The following is a 20,734-nucleotide window of genomic DNA, read 5'->3' on the forward strand; positions in this document are numbered from 1 at the left end:
ACTGACATGAGACTGCAAAACAAAACCTGGGTATTTCTGCCTGGGTCTAGGATGGCCCTGCTTGGAGGACAGACCTCCAAGGGCCACTTCCAACCCAAACCAGTCTTTGAGTTTATAAATAAACTGAGCTGTCCTGGACTTGAAGCCGTTTTGGCAGGTTTTGGTCCTTCTATAATATTTTAAGCTCAAGCCACTTGTGCTCTTAAATCGAGCTACTTAACAACTCAGGTACTACTTTAACAGGATTTTGTCCTCTATCACCTCTGTTATGTTTTAGCCAGGCAAAAAACATCTTTTTCAGTAGGTGGAAGGCTCTGGGAGGTGTGAGCAAGTAGGTATGTGTTTATATTGGGGTGTGAGGGACAGATAAAATTACACTGAAAAACATAACTATGTTCTTCAAATTACCTGTCTTTATTGTTAAACTTCACTGGTATAGTTTCTTTTAAAACCATTAAATATAAGTCCACAAACATCAGTGTACTCTGCATACTGATGTATCTAAGTATATTCTACTATATCCCAGTTGCTTTGTTTTACTGTTTTAAGCAAAGTGACTGTAAGCTCAGTTGATCTGGCTCATTAACCCGGGTGGATAAATCGTTTTGCATTAGCAGAGCACAGATCTGAACCTTGCCAACACTCACTGAAACAGTATAAAACCATGGAGTTTTCTGTTTATATTTCATTTCTTTTATTCAGCTATCTGTTATGCAGGAGAGAGCAGGCTCAGGCTTCCCGTGTGCTCTGAAAGGCAGATTGCTGGGATGCTACTTATATAAAAGGCTCAAGTCTCAGCCTGATCATGTTACTTACACCTTATCTATGCAGAGAACTGGGCTGTTAGGATTTCTGCATGCTGAGCCTCTGCTTATCTTATCTTCTTTGTCAATTAGTTTGCATTTATAAGATTTGGCATCTCTGCAGGGTTTTACCGGGTGGATTTTGTTTTCTTCTTTTACTTTGTTAATTTTCTGTCTTACCGGTAGAGAGAACCATTTCTGCAGGTTTGTTTTCCATTTAGTAATAAAAGAATGCAGCCTGAAACTGGCTGTCCTTCCTTCTGCCTTGATGGTATTGGCAGCAGCTGCTCTGCTGTGGTACTGTTGGTCCAAGATCAGCAGCAGAATCAGTGATAACAGTTACCTCCTAGCACCATGAACAATCTACCGGATTGGGAGCCTAATGCATACAGAAGCGGCTTGTTAATATTTACATAGCAGCTAAACTGCGGCTGACCTTAAAGCATTGCAACTTTGAAATGGAGGACTAATTTACTGTGGAAAAAAAAGATTAAGTCTTCTCTGTCAAGAGCCATTGAAGGTGGTGGTGTGGTGAGGGGAAGTCAAGCTTCTACTGGCATTATCGGTTTGGGGACTGTCTTTTTCCATAGCAGCAAATTTAGGATGCAGAGAGAAGCAAAGGCCTTCCATAGTGTCTGTAGAAGCTGGCGAAATATCACATTCTTTTCTGCAATAAAGCTTTCCCAGGCATTCCTGGAAGACCTTTATTTGCATAGTATTATTTCCAGAGTGAGGAATTTCTTGGGCAGACAGCTCATGATGGCTTTAAGCCTGTTAAGTACTCTGTGCATAGTAAGATTTTTCACTAATGCTCAGTATGTTTCTCAAAACTAGGTCCTTTCTGCAGCTTCAGCCCCTGACAATCCCTGCAGTGCTGCTTTAGAGAGACAGCCAGGCGTGTTTAATTGAAATGAATGCTGAGAGCTGAGCATGTGCTTGAATACTGTGCACAGTGGACAAGTAATTCAGAACCTCTGCACCTTACCTTCCTTTTGTACTTGCTTTTGACCTTACACTTTTTTCTTCCAGAAACTTCTTAGTGTTTTCTTTCATTTTTTTCATTAATGCTAATTATTTTAATTTGCATACTATTAAGACTGAACTGATTGAAATTCATTTAGACTGAGGAATAAAAAGGTATACATTAGCAGTGCTGTTTCAGAAGGAGAAGAAATATTCAAGGTTTTACAGAATTTTCTAGAAGTGCTGCTAGCATTTCCACAGGCACTTGATAAGAGATGATTCTGAAAAGCAATTAAATCACCCAGCCTCTGAGGCTCCTTGGATGCACAGAAACAACAGAGATTGCACCTACCTCCACGATAATTGCAGCAAAGCCGCTGCTGTTGAAAGCAGAAATAATCCCTGGAAGCCCCATTTTTTCTAGCAGTTAGTCTGCTTTATAGCCTCAAAGAGTAGGGAGGACAATTTTCCCCAAAGCCTACAAGGTTATATTATTCTGAAGCCTCTGCAACCCCTTGTGCTAAAGTCAGCATTCACTGGCTGCTGTGCAGCCTGGGGGCAATGGTGGATGCCCCTGGGCAGGCAGTGCAGAGCTCTGCCCTGGTACCATGTCTGTACCATGTCCACACCTTGAGGGAGTGGGAGTAGAGACTCTGGAGAGAGCTTGAGACAAGTTTCCCTCTGTCTGGAACTAAACTTTGTTGTGTTGCAAAAAATGTATGCTTCAGCAGAGTTTGGACATATTTAAGTGATTTGGTTAAGGCAAATCTGTTATTTTCTGTTCTATGCAATTTGGGGTTGGTGAATGTAAGAGCAGCAGTACCGATATTCTCAAGCCACATAGGGCTTTTGTGTTTTTCACATGGGTTCTCAGAAGAAAAAGAAAAGCAGGTCTGTTATTTACAGAGCTCTTCAGCTCCCACAACTGGGCAGAGAGGCAGGCGCCTGGCCCGCAGACCCAGGGGTGGGGTGCAGCATATTGCTAGTAAGAACTGGTCAACAGTCTTAAACTCCCTCTTTGGAGGGAGCACATGTTTTGGTAGTAAAATCTTTTCCTGGTAAAGATCTTAACTGTACTGTGAGGATGGCAGGTCTCCTCATCTCTCATTGCCCCCATCAACCATCTGCTCTTGTCATCACCTCTCCCTCGCCGGCTGCAATGTGTGTGGCCTAATTCTACCTCAACAGATATTGAGGGACTGCTTTTCTCAGGCTGAGTGAGATCAAGACTCTGCCTTCCTTATTCTCCAGCTCCATAAATGAACACAATAAATGACCCAAGCAAGCAAATGTGCATACTGTGGCAGTGAGTGTGATCTATGTGTCCCTTCATCACTGGGGTTTAGTGTCTGCTGCTCTTGGCAGAGCCCTCTTTGGGCTCAGGACACCAAGACTGTGGTATGGGTGCCTGGCCAAGGTGTGACCTTTCACAGGACAAGACATGCTGTTGCTTCTACCCTGGTGACAGCACCCATGCAAACAGCAGAGGAGTCCCCACCATGGCACACAGTGTGCCAGCCTGCCCTTTTCCACTGTCTTTCCAAACCATCTAGGAGGAGCACCATGCCACCTACAAAGAAACTCCTAAAAAACACCTTTCAGTGGTATGAACTGCCCTGTGGCCTTCCAGCATCTCCCTTTGCTCCTGGACACAGTGGCAGCTCAGCTCCAGCCCTCTGAGATGATATCAGAAACTGCACAAGTGCTTGCAGCTGCTCAGCTTGGGCAGCCTGCCTTAAATAATATTATCAGGTCTCTATATTATTTATCCACCACATGAAATGCAATGTATATGCTTACAGTGCACTAAGCACATGCAAGTGCCTCTCATTGCTACTCTAATGTGGTAGAAAATACTGTCATGTTCCAGGAGCTTAAAAATAAACCATTCAAGCACATCCACCATTTGTAGTATTTGTGCTGATGTTTTGCTGTTTTGCAATGGAGAATGGGGAACAGTTGTCTTTGCATCTCTAGCTGTGCTCCTGTCTAATTGCAATCATCCTCTGTAACCAGAGTTGGCTAATTCTTTAAACTGATTCCCAGGTATGACTTTGTGGAAGTGGAAGATGTATCGGAGACCAGCACAGTTATACGAGGACGGTGGTGTGGGCACAAGGAAGTACCTCCAAGAATAACATCAAGAACAAATCAGATAAAGATAACCTTCAAATCTGATGACTACTTTGTGGCTAAACCTGGATTCAAGATTTGTTACTCCCTTGTGGTAAGTCACTTAGCTATGTCATGGGTGAGAGGAATAGTAGTGTAAAAAAAGCATCAATACTTGGAGACTGGATGGTGTAGCTAACTGTATTGGATGAAAACACTAATTGACTGAAAGTATTTTCAATCCAGCAGCAATGTAGTTCAGATACAAATACAGATCAAAGGGTTATTTTTTTATATCCTGTCATTAAATATAAAATAAAGTCAAGTCCAGGCCAAGATTTACACTAATAGCATGTTTCAGAAGCGCCGACACTTTCTACACTGAGATTGCACTGCCAGTTCTTTAAGAGGTACTGCAGAAATAGCAAAGAAATGGCTGCTCTGTGAACTCCTTTTTTGTGTTCATTTGAGGGCAAATAAAAATACCTTGAGGGGTTATGGCTGTGATTCTGAGTTAGATGCAGAGTAGTTTATTCTATGTGCCATGAAATTCTACATGCAAAACACCGTGCTAAAGCCCAGGCTGTATTTTTAACCACATATAAACATTCCTCTTTTTATATGCAGTGGCATTAGCAGTGTATCGTGTACTGTTTCAATGAGATTAAAACCTCCTCTGTTTTTATTTTGGTTTTGTCTTCAGGAAGCAGGAATGCTTATTACTTTAAGTAGGTTTTGATAGAAATACATATTCCTTTGTATTGTCCTGATTGATATTATAATGCTTCTGGTGCAGTGTAGCTCGAAAGAGGCAGATTTTGCAAACACTCAGGAAATAGTAAGCATTAATTTATTGTACTGTCATCATTATATTTCCATATCCATCACACTTCATATTCCCTTTTTATTCAATCCACTGTTACTTAACAAGACTAAGAAAGCCTGGAATAGCAATAATGTTAGTGCTGTAACAGGAGAGATTCATTGTGTGAGTCATTTCATTTCAGGCTCTCGGCTTTGCATGCATGCGTGCCTATGTATGCTAAAAAGAGTCCATAAACAGCACATTGTCAAGACAGCTCTAAAGCTATAAACGTTGTGCTCCCTTGCATTTAAATTGTTAGGCTTCTAGCAGAGTAAGGCATTGCACTGCAAGTAAATCCTGAGCTCTAATTTACTGTGATTTGAAGGTAATCTACTAAAACTAAAATTTAGGTTGAACAGTCTATGAAAGACCACTGGGCAGAAAAATGAGACAGTAAAGCAGCCTCTTTTCACACTGCTCATATTTCAGTGCAACCACAAAAACTCGGCTGCATTTAGAAAGCTTTATTCCAGACCATGTACAGCTAGTCTGATAGTATTAGGCTTTCCAAAAATGAATGTTGTCACTCATAACACACAGTACTTTCTGCACTAGAAAGCTCAGGAAAGGCTACTGTATTTATCTAATTTCAAAACTATGAGTAAACAGAGAATTTTACAGTCTAGCAAATCTGTTCAGAAGAATAATCTCCAAGTGCACCGTTTGAATGAAATACTGTTATATTTCTGAAAAAAAGAACTGTAGTAGCATTTGCAATGATATGTGCTTAGCTAGTCTTAAGATTCCAAACAGTTCTACCTAAAACTGCAGAATTGATATTCATCAGAGTCAGCCCTTATTTGATAGTCCCCACAGCCACTTAGATTTCAGTTCATAGATATGCTGAGCACTGCTGACCCCTGAAGGTTGAACTCAATGTGCATTTTCTAGGCAGCAAACCAGGTAACATTAATGAAGCAGGCAAAAACATGGTATTTTGTATAAGATGAAATGAAGGACCTTTACATTGCCTTTTTTTTTTTTTTTGCTTTGTAAATTCCTCCAAAACAAGGCTGCTACTAGGGGCTTTCTTGGAAAATGATGCACAAGATATGTACAAATCTTTAACTTCCATGTTTTCTCTTATATATGGAGTTTGCCTCTCCATGGCTGTTGTTTATATGTATACCAGAATCTGACTAATAAATTTTCCAAGCAAAATGGAAGCAAGTGATTTGGAGAGTTCACTTGAGTTTATTGATCAGATGCATCTTCTAAGCGTGGTGCCAGAGTGGCTGGGTGAATTTCTTCCGATTACATATGCAGCCAAACAGACTTGCAGCCTTGCTCTCTGGCCTTCCCATTTATGAGTCTTCAAGGAAGTCAGCTAAGTTCATTTGATGCAGATCAAGTTTTTACTTAGTTCAGCACTCTGTGTGAAGTACAAGTGAGGCACCACAGAGCTTAGCAGAAACATACTTCATTATCTACTGGTGGTTTTGTATTAACTTCATATTTCAGTGCAATTTAGAGAAACAAAAAGGGATTATTTTTCTAAAGAAGACATAAATTAGACTTGTGTCCGTGGAAATCACGTTTGCCCTTATGAAACAAGGCATGCAAAACTAAGTGACCCCTGTAAGATGAAAGGGCTCAGTCACTCAGGATGGTGGGATTAGAATTCAAAGTAACTCTGAAAAATTAGACTGAGAAAAACACAAGCATGATCTTTAACAGGATAAGGTTGAAAGCCACACAGATGCATGGGAGTAATTAACTGTTCCAGTATAAGATAAGGGACAACTTTTGCTCGCCAGGGCTGGCTCCCTCCACCTTCTCTTTTCCCTGCATACTCTGTGTATGTGCACCTCTGCCTCTGCCCTCTCCTCTGTGAGGCTGAAAGACTAGGAAGGCTAGAGAGGGAGCAGTGAGGGTGATTTTGGAGGGAAGGGGCCTATCCAACATGCTGCTGTGTTGCATGTCCCTGATCAGTTCTTCCACCTTGAAGCCATAAGACTCCTGTGTAGGGTCAGAGCTCCGAAATGTACCTGACTCCAGAAGCTTATTAGTGAGTTGGCTGTGCCCCACTGCTTATCCCAAGTTGAATAAGAATCAAGTGTCCTAACATGGCTGGAAAATGTCACACCTATTCTGGACTGTTTGTGACAGTGCAGTTAGTAAGCATGCGCAGCTGGTGGCTAGTGTCTACAGGTGCTTCACATTCAAATGCTCACTTGTAACTGTGCAGTTTGTTGACTTAGCCTGGGTATCCACACAGAGAAATGTCTCCCTTGAACCTATTTAAAAATTGTCTTTTCCTTCAAGCTTCACAGACCTAGAACAAAAGTGGTCTTGGGCAAGCCCTGGACAGCAATTAGGCATGAGCCTTCCTTAGGTGTAAATTTTTTGAAATCCTTCCCTGCCATTATCTGCTTATTTCTCAGAGATTTTGTCCTTTTTTTTTTTTTTTTAGTTGGCTTAAAAACATTAATTTTCAGTATAGAAAGCACTGAGGTATTCCAGACTTTTTTTTCTCACACATTATATAATTTCTTGCTCTAAGGACATACTGTGTCATAGTAAACACTATAGAAATATGCGATTCAGAAGAAGGTAAGTAATCTTAAGTTACTTACAGAGTTGCTAGATGGGACGTAACACTGTCATGAGAAAGGCCCCTGGCTTGCACACCTTGAAGTAAGTGGTGCGAAAACTTCTCATTACCACAAATGTAAAATTTCATTCCACTGCTGCTTGCAGAGCAATTACCTCAATGGAGGTATCTTGCGTGTAGCAAGTAAGTATTCAGTAATTACTAAAAATACTGCATCAATTATTTTGAGATGTAGGAAAGTAAATTAAATTACACTGTTACACATGGAAAAGATCTTTGATTGACTGAAGGCATTTTATACAATCCCCTCTTTCCTTCTGAAATGAAATTCTTCCTATGTCCTAATTCTGGAAGGGAATGTTAACAAGACTGTACCCCATGTTTTACAAGTACATTAGCATGGACATTTACTAAAATAACTTAAGAACTCACCCAGGAATTTGTTCCTACAATAAAGGTGAATGTTTTGAATTAAAATTCCCAACCCTGCATCTAATTTAATTTTAATGAGACAACTAGAAAATATTGGATTCCATTTGCTAATTAAAAACATTAAGTATATTGTAAAAGGCACATATTTGTTATACATTTATAACAGTAAATTGTTATTGCCTTACTAATTGTTTCATTAATCCTAAATGGAACCCATATTTTGGAACTTCGACTAAAATCATTATTGGAAACAAGGGCTACAAAAATGCTAGGAACATACGTATATATACAAACATGCATATATACAAAGATGTAAGGTTTAAATATATATTTACATTTTTTACGTCTATACACATATATCTGTGTGCTTTTAACCTTCTTTTCTTTATAATTCATAACTAGAAAACATCACATGGCATTAAGAGCAATCTTTACTTATTTGAAATTGCAAACCAACAGTGGTGGAGATCTCTTGCTAAACAGGAAAACATAAGTACATTTCTTCCAGGATAAACTTATGTGTCAAAATGTGTATCAGTGTGTTAGATAATGAGTATTTTTTGCTTGTTTGAAATGACATATTTTGAATGGAGGACCTATAAAGAAATTGTTGGAATGGAGGAGGGGGAAACTTTGGGGTTTGATCCGTTGTGTGGAATTTTACAGAAAAGTAGTGTTCTGCTACTTTCCCAGGCTACAGGTCATCAGTTATATGATTTAAAAAAAAAAAAGAGCATTAGTCAAAATGTGGGGTAAGACACCACAGTCAGTCTAATAAATTTTTATTACTTTCTCATGCAAAAAATATTGACTAAACAAAGTTAGTTTAAATACCAAAATTAAGCTCTTTGATGCTTTCCTGCTAAGCTCACAAGAAAATACCAAAAATTCAAAGCAAAATCAGAAAATAAAAATGGGCAAAATAAGAACTTCATCCTGATACTTGTACTCCCATAATGTCACTGAATTAAACAACTGGCTCCCTGTATTTTACCAGATTTGTTTGTACAAGTAGTGCAGCACCAGGCTGCAAGGATTTTCAATAAATCAATAAACTCCCTTGTAAGAGTTAACATGATCACAAAAAGATTCAGCAACCAGTGTGAATACAGATTCATAAAGATCATAAAGAATGATTAATTCTTTATCACTGGCTACAAAACTGAATCCAGCCCGAAAGCTGCATGAGTCGTTGTTGCTGTGCTTCTGTTGTAGCTTGTCACTTCTTTCACAAAATAGACATTTCATTTCTGTCTTCAAGACAAAATATTCTGCCTGAAAACCCATATATTATATCTCATGTGACAACAGTCATGATAATGATGCATGAATAGCTTCCCTGCTTTTAGATAATCCACACAAGGAATCCCAGTAAATTGCTGGGTGTACAAAAGGAGAAGAATGGTGGGGGGAGAAGGGAGGGGTACGAGACACGCAAAGTCTTGGTTAACACAGTGGTTGAACATGGAATAAATCTCACTATGAAGAAGCAAGAACTTACACATGGATGTTTTATCAGTTGTTTGTCTGCTGTTCTGTCTCTGATTTCTGTTTTGATTTCCTGCCTATAATAGACAGAAAAGATTTTTTATAAATACAACCCATGTGCAAAATTCGTAACAATCTATAAGATGAAACTTCTATTTTCTTTTGTTCTGGCAGAAAACTATTTTCTGTGGTTTTGCTCAGGGCATACCATCCTCATAACATTATCAGGCAGAGGCTCATCTTTTAGGAGAGAAGTAATTAAGTCCTTCCTAATTAGATAAAACTTGCTCAAAATCTTTAACATTCCTTCCCAACTTTACATAAGCAGATAATTTAAGAGCTTATCTATGCACAAGGTTTGGCTTTGTTTTGGTTGGGTGTTTTTTTCTTTTTTTTCTCTTTTTTCTCTGGATCATCTCAGAATAATTTTATATGGGAAGCAGGAGTGCTTTCCATTTAATGAAGGTTTCTGAGAATCCAGCAAACCTCAATCTACTGCTTAATTCATCTCGCAAGACCTAACCCATCCTTCAGCAGGGTTTGATGAAGAAAGTGCTGAACAAAAGTAGCTTTCAGAGAGAAGAGGCATCAACTACAGCTTGGTGTCAAAGCATGATACAAGTACTAGAGGGAAGGACTGATACAGGATCATTTAGCAACGGCAACAAAAGAGCAGCAGCAGCAGGAAAGACAAGGGAGGAGAATTAAGAATAGTCCAAATTCAGAAATAAAGGTAACTGTGGGCAAGACAGGCACACACAGTGGAAGAGGAAGGTCCACAGAGAGAGAGGAGGCAGAAGTGCCAGAATGTAATGGTCAGAGAGGCAGAAGAAGACCCAAAAAAGCAAAGATTCTTGAAAGCTGAAAGGAAAACTAGAAAAAGCCAAACGACAGAGAAGGTGTCACTGAAAATATCAAATTTAGCAAGCACATCATGAAATACGAAGAATAAGCCTTCCCTCTTCACCAAGGAAGATGCCCATGTGTCACTTGTTCACTAAAGTAACATGAAAGCACTTTTAGTTATCTGAAGAAGGGTGAATGGCAATTAAGGAAATATTTTTAGCAAGGGAATGAAGGGAATGAGAGGTTTGTGTAAACTGGAGGAATTAGACATCATGGTTAGGAATCATAGAATCATAGAATAGTTAGGGTCGGAAAGGACCTTAAGATCATCTAGTTCCAACCCCCCTGCCTTGGGCAGGGACACCTCGCACTAACCCAGGTCATCCAAGGCTCTGTCCAGCCTGGCCTTGAACACCACCAGGGATGGAGCACTCACAACTTCCCTGGGCAACCCATTCCAGTGCCTCATCACCCTTACAGTAGAGAACTTCCTTCTTATATCCAATCTAAACCTCCCCTGTTTATGTTTTAACCTGTTACCCCTTGTCCTATCACTACAGTCCCTAGTGAATAGTCCCTCCCCAGCAACCCTATATCCCCCCTTCAGATATTGGAAAGCTGCTATGAGGTCTCCATGCAACCTTCTCTTCTCCAGGCTTAATAGCCCCAACTTTCTCAGCCTGTCTTCATATGGGAGGTGCTCCAGGCCCCTGATCATCCTCGTGGCCCTCCTCTGGACTTGTTCCAACAGTTCCATGTCCTTTTTATGTTGAGGACACCAGAACTGCACACAATACTGCAAGTGAGGTCTCACGAGAGCAGAGTAGAGGGGCAGGATCACCTTCGACCTGCTGGTCACGCTCCTTTTGATGCAGCCCAGGATACAGTTGGCTTTCTGGGCTGCGAACGCACACTGAAGCTGGCTCATGTTCATTTTCTCATCGACCAACACCCCCAAGTCCTTCTCTGCAGGGCTGCTCTGAATCTCTTCTCTGCCCAGTGAAGGAAATGAGGTAAATTAGTTGGAGATTTTAAACCAGCAGTGGACCTGAAAGAGGAAAGACTGGGTCTAGGAGAGGAGAGAGGGCAGGTGTGCATCAGGTAGGTGTAAAAAGCAGGACAAAAGTAGGACCATTTCACTACATCAGCCTCTTTAGGCAAAACCTCTGACTGAGCTTGAGGAGTAGTAGGGCTGGATTTGGGATATGTCAAAGGTGGAAAAAGGTCTGCTGGGAACATGGTGAGGAATTGAGTTATGGCAAGGAAATACAGACCTTCTGGAAAGGAAGATACCAGGAACAGAAACAGCAGGACCCAGTAAGCACACAGAAGCTCCTGGAAGCTGCCAGACTTCAACTGATAAAACAGTTGTTTTAATCAGAAAAGAAAATAGACCCTAGTGTCTGTGTTTTCCCAGCTGCAAGCATGTGTGCCTGGCAGTTTTGTTATTTGAACAGCATGGTGGAGAAGTGGACATTTGCTCTCCTCCATCCCTGACCTGTTGACAGCTCAGTTAAAGTGTGGCTTCTTTGCAGGACATTGTCATCAATCTGTCTTAACATAACAACAATCCTGTTGATGTCCAATTCCTGTTGAAAATGCTGCATCTTTAATCCAGTGGTGTGTCATGCACTGTTTGAAAATTCACCTAGCTCACGATAGTGGCCAAGGACAAGAAAATGTAGCACTTTACATCTTCAACACAAGTGTTGGTTTCAAATCCAGTATCCTGTCACAAATACTTGATTGTAACAAGACTTAGACGCATTGTTCATTTAGGACAGCTTTAGATTTTGAAGGATCACAGTTCCTGCTGGCAGTACTTACCTGTTTTAAAAATTCCTGGGGAACTCAGTGACCCAGAGGAAGTTCCTACTTTGCCAAGGTAAGTTAAAGATACAAAGACAAAACCAGAAAAAGACCATCATGCACAGTATCCATGTTAGCCAAAAAGAAATCATAGTTTCTTTGTAGAAGCTCAAAACCATTATTCAACAGCAACGTTTTTTTGCAAAATACAGCAGAAGCAAATTGAAAAATGCAAATTCTGAGAATCATGCAACCATATTAGTAATGAGATCAAGCAACTACATAGTGTGTAAGAACAGCGGATAAAGGCCACAGGAATGTTGCAGTTGTTGGGAAGTGTGTAATACTGGCAGAATAGTGACTTTGGGGTTTTTAATTAAATGAATGAAGGGAACACCAGTCTCGTAGCAACTGGCTGTGATCTTGGCTAAGTGAGGGGATGTGTGAAGACTCATGGTGAGTTGTCTGTCCCTTCAGCTTGCTTCCCAATCTGCTTGCTTCCCACGCTGCTTCCCAGTCCATAAACTGAATTAGTTTCTAGAACTAACATAGCTGGATACATAAAAAAAAATCCATATGAAAGCTAATCTTCTCCCTGTTCTTCACGTATCAGTTAGGGTCAAACAATCTGTTAAATAAAAATACAGAGTACACTACAAGGTTGTATTGCAGTGCTGCAAAGAGGTATTAACTCCTAGTGCTTTAGTGTGGCAAGGCGTATCCCTCCTACCGCTGTGGCCACAAAGGAAGAGGAGATAGCCTGTTCCTCCCAGGGCCTTTTCCTGTCTCTGCTCTAGATTTTACACAAAAGTTGAAGGTGCAGCTTAACTTTAATGTGTGCCAACTGCACTGTAGAAGAGCAGAAAGTCAGTCTGATTTAGGATTTTCTTCTGACAGACTTCCAGAGGAAGTGACAGGTGAATTGAAGCATGCTAGATCTCCAACCTGCACTGAAGAGCTTGTGAAAACCCATCACTGCAGGTTTTAGTTGCAAGTTGTTTTTTTAAATTGAAGCCAGAATTGCATGTCTTCACAGTCTGGTGGAGAGGTGGGCTTCTAGGCTCAACTTCATGTTTTGTATTCCACCAAACTATGTCTTTGACCATGTGCCAGCATTATCTTAGAAAGCCTGCCAGCTAAATCCCGCTCTTGTGATGTTCTAGCGCAAGTTCAGGTTGCAGGGTCTGTTTCAACCTTAGCACTGTTCAATGTGTTTTTGTCATTCTTGGCAAGCCAGGGAAAACAATGCATTGTGTATAATGTGTGTTTAATTATTTACAGAAAAAAATCTTTGCCTTGTTTGTAGCAACAGCTGTAACTGCTGGAAAATACAGTCCTGGATCAAATTATAGTGCTTGTTTTAAGATTTCTGAGTCTAAATTTAGGAGGATTTTAGGAGGCTTTTCTTTTTCTTTTTTTTTTTTTTTTCATTTATTTAGTAATGTAAAATGCCGCCAAAACTAGAATCTGATGATTTAAAGATGTGAGGTCATTCAGCCCATTTTTCATTAGGGACAAGAATTTTTTGTATTTAAATTCATTGGTCCTTCATCTAGTATAATTTTTAAATATAGCAAGCATAGGAGCGTACTTCACGGGAGATTAAACCATAGACTAATAAATCACTGTTGGAAAGACATTTTTTGTTTGTTAATCAGTTTTAGTTTTCTTTTTTTTTTTTTTTTTTTTTTTTTAGTGCCATACCATTGCCTGCAATTATATTCCTTCCTAATTTTTGATAAAATAAGCCTGTTCTCCTTGTTTTGGGTGTCCATCTCCTTCATATATTTTCAGAGTGCTCTCACGCTTCTTTGCATATTGCTTAGTCAAGAAATTATGTCTGGTTTTAGCTTTTAACCTTTCTTAAAAATTCAGGCTATCCAATACCCTCAGAGCTTTTTTCCTAATGTTCTTTTCAAAACTCCCACAGATTTCCCAGTTTTTTACAATGTCATTGTGGTAGTGAAGAGAGCTGAATCTGGTGGTTCAAACATCACCAGGACTGTATTATGGGTGGAGTGTCACCTGCTACAGTACCCTGCTTAAGCAAGTCTATGCAACAGTAGCCGCTTGGCTGCGCTAACACTGAGAATGTATCTTTTAATGTGTTTTCTGCTGTCAGCTAAGTCCATCTTTGAGCTCCCAAGTTTCTTAGCTTCCTCCTTGTGCTCAGCTTGTAACTTAGGAACACATTAGGTTGCACTTTTCCTGGGTGAACTTTCCCCTTCCTGGGTTGTGATAGTGTTTGTGATTTTTCCACGTCCTCAGTGGAGCTGGATGGCTGTGCCTCCTATTGCATTGCCTGCAGGTTTGGATGCAGCATCATGTCCTGAGGGTGCTGGGCTCACAGCTGTAGCTCCAGGCCAGGCTCCACAACTGCTTGCCCTGACGCCTTCTCACAGCCTCAGGTCTTCCCACCTCAAAGACAAGCACGATGAGCCTATGTAAAATGCCACAAGATTAACTTCTAAACTTCTTAACTTCTAACGCTACAGAGGCGCACTGTGTTGCTCCTGCTTGTAGTCTAGGACACTGTGCCAGCAGGGTGGGCTTCATTGCCAAACTGAAGCTGATGAATAAAGTTGTTTGTCTGCTTTGCTCTTTTATTTGCATGCTTGTTTTTTTGTACCTGCCAGAATTACCTGAGGTCCTCTCTAGTTTGTGACATTGTATGAATAAAAAAATGGAGAACAGGAATCCCAGATTCCAAACTAGGACGATAAAACAGCAAAAATTGGCTTCAGACTATACCAGGCTACTTGCAACTGGTTTTGTGGGTGGAGAAGACTTGCAGCTATTCTCATCCCTCCCTGGCTTCATGGGCTGCATAATAACTAGAGCTCTTGGGATGTCTACACTTCCTTTTAACAGTTCCTAGTCTTATTCTGATTCTGCGGTTCCAGGCACAGATCATCACAGAAGGTTCTTCCTCCATGCTGGAGAAGCTGGTGTGCTTGCAGGCTGGCACTGTTCTTTGATCAGCACATTGTGTCTAGCTTAAATAACCTTTGTGCTATATACTACCTTTCCAAAGGCAGTCATGATGCTGTATAAATCCAATCTTTATTTTCTATGCATACATCTTTATTAAATTTACAACCTTCTGGTTTGCTCTGAGCACTCCATAAAGTCCATGCATGTCTTCATAATAACACAGGTGACAGATCTGTCACAGGGTATTTCTGGTTTTCCATTACACATGCATATTCACACACGCATCTGTTACTAGTTGCAGGGTTCCTGTCACTTTAGACTTGATAGGATAAATCTTACTAGAAAATTCTTTGCTAAATGACAGTGTTACATAAAATAAGCCCCTGCCTGGTGCTGAGCTTTGTGCTACTGAACTGAACACCTCCTCAGATCCACTGCCTGGGTTGTTAGCATAATCCTTTGACTACAACCCCCTCTCTGTTTTTCATACCACAGATTTCTCTCCATGCTGAGCAGATTTTGAATGTACATGCCATGAAAAAAAAAAACAACCCAAACTAAAACAAAAAAACCCCACATTTTCTATCTGTTGAAGTACCAAGGAAAATGCAGTTCTGTTTTCCTCAATTGTCAGTTTGATGACCAGTCCATGCTTAACTAGAAAAGATCTAAGCCTGTAACTACACAAACTCAGATTTTGCAACTCATCTGCAGCACTGGAAGATAAATATAATGGTTAGATCTGGGGAATTTGTGTATCTTGTTGTCAGACCTTTTTAAGCAGAATCAAATAACATCCAATTTTTCTGTGACCCTTGACAACAGGGTTGGTTTTCTGTTTGTTGGGGTTTTTTTTTATTCTAATATTTTTTTTTGGGAAAATATTTTAAAGGTACAAATTCATATTTTATGGCAGACAAAACTTATTTTCTAGGTCCCCTTCTTTTCATAAGCTGCAGAAGCCTTTGTTAGTGTGTGTTAATAATAATCCTGATGGTGGCAGCTATAAACATGCTTCCTTTAAATCAACATTTAGATCCTGATGTATTTCTTAGATCATGTGTAAAAAAAATACTCTGTAATGAAAGTTTTCCTTGGACTGTAAGAATCAGGCACTGTGTTGTCTCATTGTATGTTCTTGATTCTAGTATTGTTGCTGTCCAACCATCAGTCATACAAAGAAGCATAAATACAAGGTTTTGCAGGACCCTCTGTGTATCCCAAATTGTTAACAAAGACTGTTAAACAGGTTGGATGCGAGCCAAAGCACAAGCACAAGGTTGTTTGCACTGTCACATTTTTGGCATGTCTGGTTTGGGGCCAACACAAGCCTCAGGCTGTTTTCAATATGTAGTTTATTGTGGCCACTCTGTTTTGCAGAGTAATAGTTATGTCCTAGGACAGTCATACAGTCATACCATATCTGATCAATCTCTCCCTCATTTTACTTACTAATATACATGTAGCCCAAAAGTTCTTACATATTGAGGTCAGTCTTTCATTTTCTCATCAGTGCTTGACATCACAGTGAGTGACAGAATTAATGGCATCTGTTAGCCCTGGCTTTCAATGTTTGCAGGCTTACAGGCAATTTGAAAAGAGAATATTATCTTGGGGGGAAAAAAATAAAAAAGGGTTTTCATGCACCTTTGGTCCATGAAAATTTATCTCACACCAAGACCCATCCAATAAGCTTGAAACAAAAAAAAATCTTTGGAAGAGGACAGGTAGTCTGACTGTTTATGTATGAGTTTAGTTGCATGCTGAAGAAGCTGCTTGTGATGGAAATAGGCTGCTGAAAATCTTGTTTTCTCTAGAAGTGAACAGAAATTGGAAATCCTGTGTAGGTATGAATACCTAAACCAAACAGAAAACAATTGCTATTTTTACAGAGGAGGTGAAACTTTTGCACGTGACTGGAAATGACATCCTTATTTCAAAATGAACAGTGTACTACTGCATGTCCATATTACCTCTGAGCTGCCTATTCTCTGGGCAGGCATGATGAACACAAGGTGTTTACCTTATGCTCATGGTTAGCAAAGAGCCCAGATACATCAGTCGCATTCATATTCAGGCCCTCCACCCCGTTTCTGCATATGAATGAGTTTATACAGAAAAAATTGGTACTATTGAGCTTTGAAGGGAAAAAAATAAAAAGAGCAGACAGGGCAGATAATAATACAAAGCAGCAGAAAATAAGACACTGCTCTCTATATATGTAATTTATCTCCATCAGAAACATGTGAAAGTAAACACTCTGCCTTCCCACCTTAGCAGCAACTTTGCTTGCTGATATTGTTACTTCAGTGCTGGTTCAGGTACATTTTCCAGGTGCATTAAGAAGTAGATTAAAAGCAGAGAAAGCACTTGTAATGCCAGTAGCTGAAATCTGGAGAATTGCATGGTTGCTGGTCTTCCTCTGATTCAGTGGCTATCCAGGAGGGTTTGCCATCCTGAGCAAAGATGATCAGGGTGGCCAGGAGGGCTCTATTTGAACCAGCAGAAAAAACAGACTGTATGTTTGGTACATTAAAAATGCTGTCTGGTGTTCAAGAAGAACTCAAGAGTTTTGAATCACAAAGTCTTTCTGCCAGAGGGTACAGGAGTGCTCTCCCCCTGTTTTCTTCCCATAAACCTATATTGCTGATGGAGGTGAGCAACCTAAAAACCTGGCTTGCTCAGACCAACACTGCAAGGCCAGGATGTCATGTGTTTGGTGCTACCTTGGCATCTTTGTAGGTGGGGAATGAATTGCAATTTTTATAGATCTGATACTACATCCAAGCAGGTTAAAACTGTCTGTGCCTGTTGTTTGAAGAACACCCATTACTGGTTTCCAGAGAAGCTGCTTGCATCCACACACCTCACTCTTTCCTGAGCACAACCTTGTCCTGCACCCATGGGAAAGTGGTGAAGACATATAGATGTTCACACACTCCCACCTCTGCCTGTGGTCCCCTGGGAGGTAGTGATTTCTTATGGTGTGGTACTGCCTTGGTATAAAGAAAATCGTCTCTTGCATCCTGGGGGAGATCTACTGTGTGAAGGCATAAGTCATCATGTATTCCATGTCACCATGTCACATTACAGGTTAGTTCTTGATTTTCTTCTCTGCTCAGCCCAGGCTCTGGGCACGAGTTCCTTTCTGAGTCCATGTGTGCCATCAAATAGAGTTTATGGCTTGTATCTTTTTCTCCATTTGCATTCTTCTAAATAAGAGCTTGTTCTTATTTCCTGCCTCTGCTTCTAACCTCCAGTAGTCCCAGAATATTTATTTGTATTAAATGTGCTTACAACTTCTTCTTTTTTTAAAAATTTTAATTCATTTCTTTTTCAGCTTCAAATGTGTGAAATTTTACAGGTCATTAGTACAAAACTGAAATAACCTGTTCCTCTTGATTTTCATTGTTTGGAAAATATTTAGCCTATTATAATTCTACAGCAATCCTTAGTCTATTTGGTTATGCTTGTATTTAGTTAGAATTTAAATAAAATGTGTCACACACTAATTCTGACCCAGTGCATACCTTCCTGATTCTGAGATCATGGTCTCAGTTTAATGTTTAGAAGGATTTCCCAGGCTGGCTTTTAGTAAGCTGATCCCAAACCTGATAACATGGTTTAGTCAGATTGGTCAAAAAAATATGACAAATGTAAGGTATTTTCTTTTTACCTAGTGTTCATTTACTGTGTTACTTATAACTGATATTTGTAAGAATATGCGTAAGAGAAATGAAAAGTGTGACTGTTCCTAAGGTACTTGTACTTTAACAGTGTCAATGGCATTTTTAGAAGTAGTCTGAAAGTCTAGTCTGGATAGTTTTCTTTTCCTTACTGTAGCTGTTTGATGAAACCCAAGTTAAACCCATACTGTCTGCAATAAATCTCGATAGAAATGAGCCATGCATTAGCATACTGCTGTTGGAGTCCAGATCCACAAGACAACTTAAATGCACTTATGACAATGACCACAGTATGGGCAACAAACAAGAGGAGCTGGAAGCCACTGTGCAGCAGGGAAATCATGACATAATCGCCATCACAGAAACGTGGTGGAATGATTTGCATGATTGGAATTCTGCAGTGGATGGCTACTAGCTCTTCAGAAGGGGTAGGCAAGGAAAAAGAGATGGCTGCGTTGTATGTCAGGGAGTGCACCAGCTGCCTTGAACTCAATGTTGTGAGTGAGAAGGCTGAAAGTTTGCTGGTGAAGATCAGAGGGAAGGCCATCCAAGCTGATACCCTGGTAAGATTCTGTTACAGGTCACCTAGCCAGGGTGAAGCTACAGATCTGCTGAAGGATAGGAAGGCTCTGCAGAGGGATCTGGACAGGCTGGATCAATGGGCTGTGGCCAGTGGTGTGAGCTTCAACAAGGCAAAGTGCCGGATCCTGCGCCTGGGCCACAACAACCCCATGCAATGCTACAGGCTTGGGGAAGAGTGGCTGGAAAGCTGCTCAGCGGAAAAAGACCTGGGGATGCTGTTTGGTGGCCAGCTGAACATGAGCCAGCTTGTGCCCAGGCAGCCAAGAAGGCCAACAGCATCCTGCTTATATCAGAAATAATGTGTCCAGCAGGGCCAGGGAGGTGATCATCCCTCTGTACTGGGCACTGGTGAGGCTGCACCTCGAATACTGTGTTCAGTTCTGGGCCCCTAACTACAAGAAAGACGTTGAGGGGCTGGAGCTGGTATAGAAAAGGGCAACAGAGCTGGTGAAGGGTCTGGGGAACAAGTCTTACAAAGAGTTGCTGAGGGAACTGGGGTTGTTTGTTCTGGAGAAGAGAAACTCAGGGGGGACTTTATAGCTCTCTAGGAGGTTGTAGTGTGATGGGAGTTGGTCTCTTCTACCAAGTAACAAGCGATAGGACAAGAGTGAACAGCCTCAAGCTGCTCCAGTGGAGGTTTAGACTGGATATTAGGAAAAATTTCTTTACAGGGAGGGTAGTGAGGTAGGCCCTCAGTGGTATGGTTTAATGGTGGGCTTGGCAGTCCTGGGGTAATGGTTGGACATGGTAATCTTAAAGATCTTTTCCAACCTAGTTGATTCTATTATTCTGATTCTGTGATTCTAAATCAACTGGTTTTGATTTTATCAAAAACCTGAAAAAGCTAAGAGAAATTATTCTTGTATTCTTCAGAGATTATGTATTCTTGCTATTTTTGTGATTATTGCTATCATCTTAGAAATTTTGTATATCAGTCCTTTCTTGTTGTCCTAGAAAAAGCAATGCCTTCCAGTCAAAGCAGGAGGATGAACAAATTGTTTTGCTTTGCATTATCTGTGAAACATAACACATGCTCCTGCTGCATGCTTACTGCAGAATGAAACAGCATCCTCTGGGAGAGAGCTCAAAAACAAATGGATCTTTTACAAAAAAATCAATAGGCTGGGATTGCTGCTAGGACAGCTAATGTCCCTTACCAGTACCTTTTTACATTGTGTTCTCAGCTTTGCAATTAAATTTGCTTAGCTCCATTAGAGTTTTTCATTATTATTATTATTCCTCCCATGTTTCTCCCAAATCACATCTGAAAATGTGAGTGTGCATATCAGAGCACTTAGGAGATCCTTCTAGTAGAACCATGGAAAAGTTGGAATATTAAATGAAATTAGGCTCTATTTGCAAATGATTATTTCCACTGATTATAGAGCGTGCTTAGATCTATAAAAAATAGGTAGAAACCCAAGTGGAAAGAAGACTGAAAATTAATAGGTAGCTCCTAGGAGGTTTTCTTTCATTAATATTTTTCCTTATACCCATAGTACTGGGGCCTCTCAGTGCATTCCCATTTGGTATGAGTCACACCAAGAAGGAGGACCTGAAATAACCAGCTGTCACTGCCTTCTGTTAACTCTGAAAGACTTTTTTGTCCACCTGGACACTGCCAGGCAAGTGAAGTGCCAGCTTTTTCATTTTTGCTCAG

At 40.4% G+C, this 20,734-nt stretch overlaps 1 protein-coding gene across 1 annotated transcript in view; it reads left to right on the forward strand.

The window, feature by feature from the left end:
* Positions 1-20,734, forward strand: part of PDGFD (platelet derived growth factor D) — a gene marked incomplete at its 5' end in the record, with an annotated part of 145,777 nt that overhangs the window by 82,943 nt on the left and 42,100 nt on the right. The window contains one exon of the mRNA XM_080612652.1: positions 3,813-3,993. Coding sequence (XP_080468778.1) covers positions 3,813-3,993 — 181 coding nt within the window. The remainder of the gene's footprint in view (positions 1-3,812; positions 3,994-20,734) is intronic.

Source organism: Psittacula echo (genome assembly GCF_963264785.1).
Source record: "Psittacula echo genome assembly, chromosome: 3".
NCBI classification, from domain to species: domain Eukaryota; kingdom Metazoa; phylum Chordata; class Aves; order Psittaciformes; family Psittacidae; genus Psittacula; species Psittacula echo.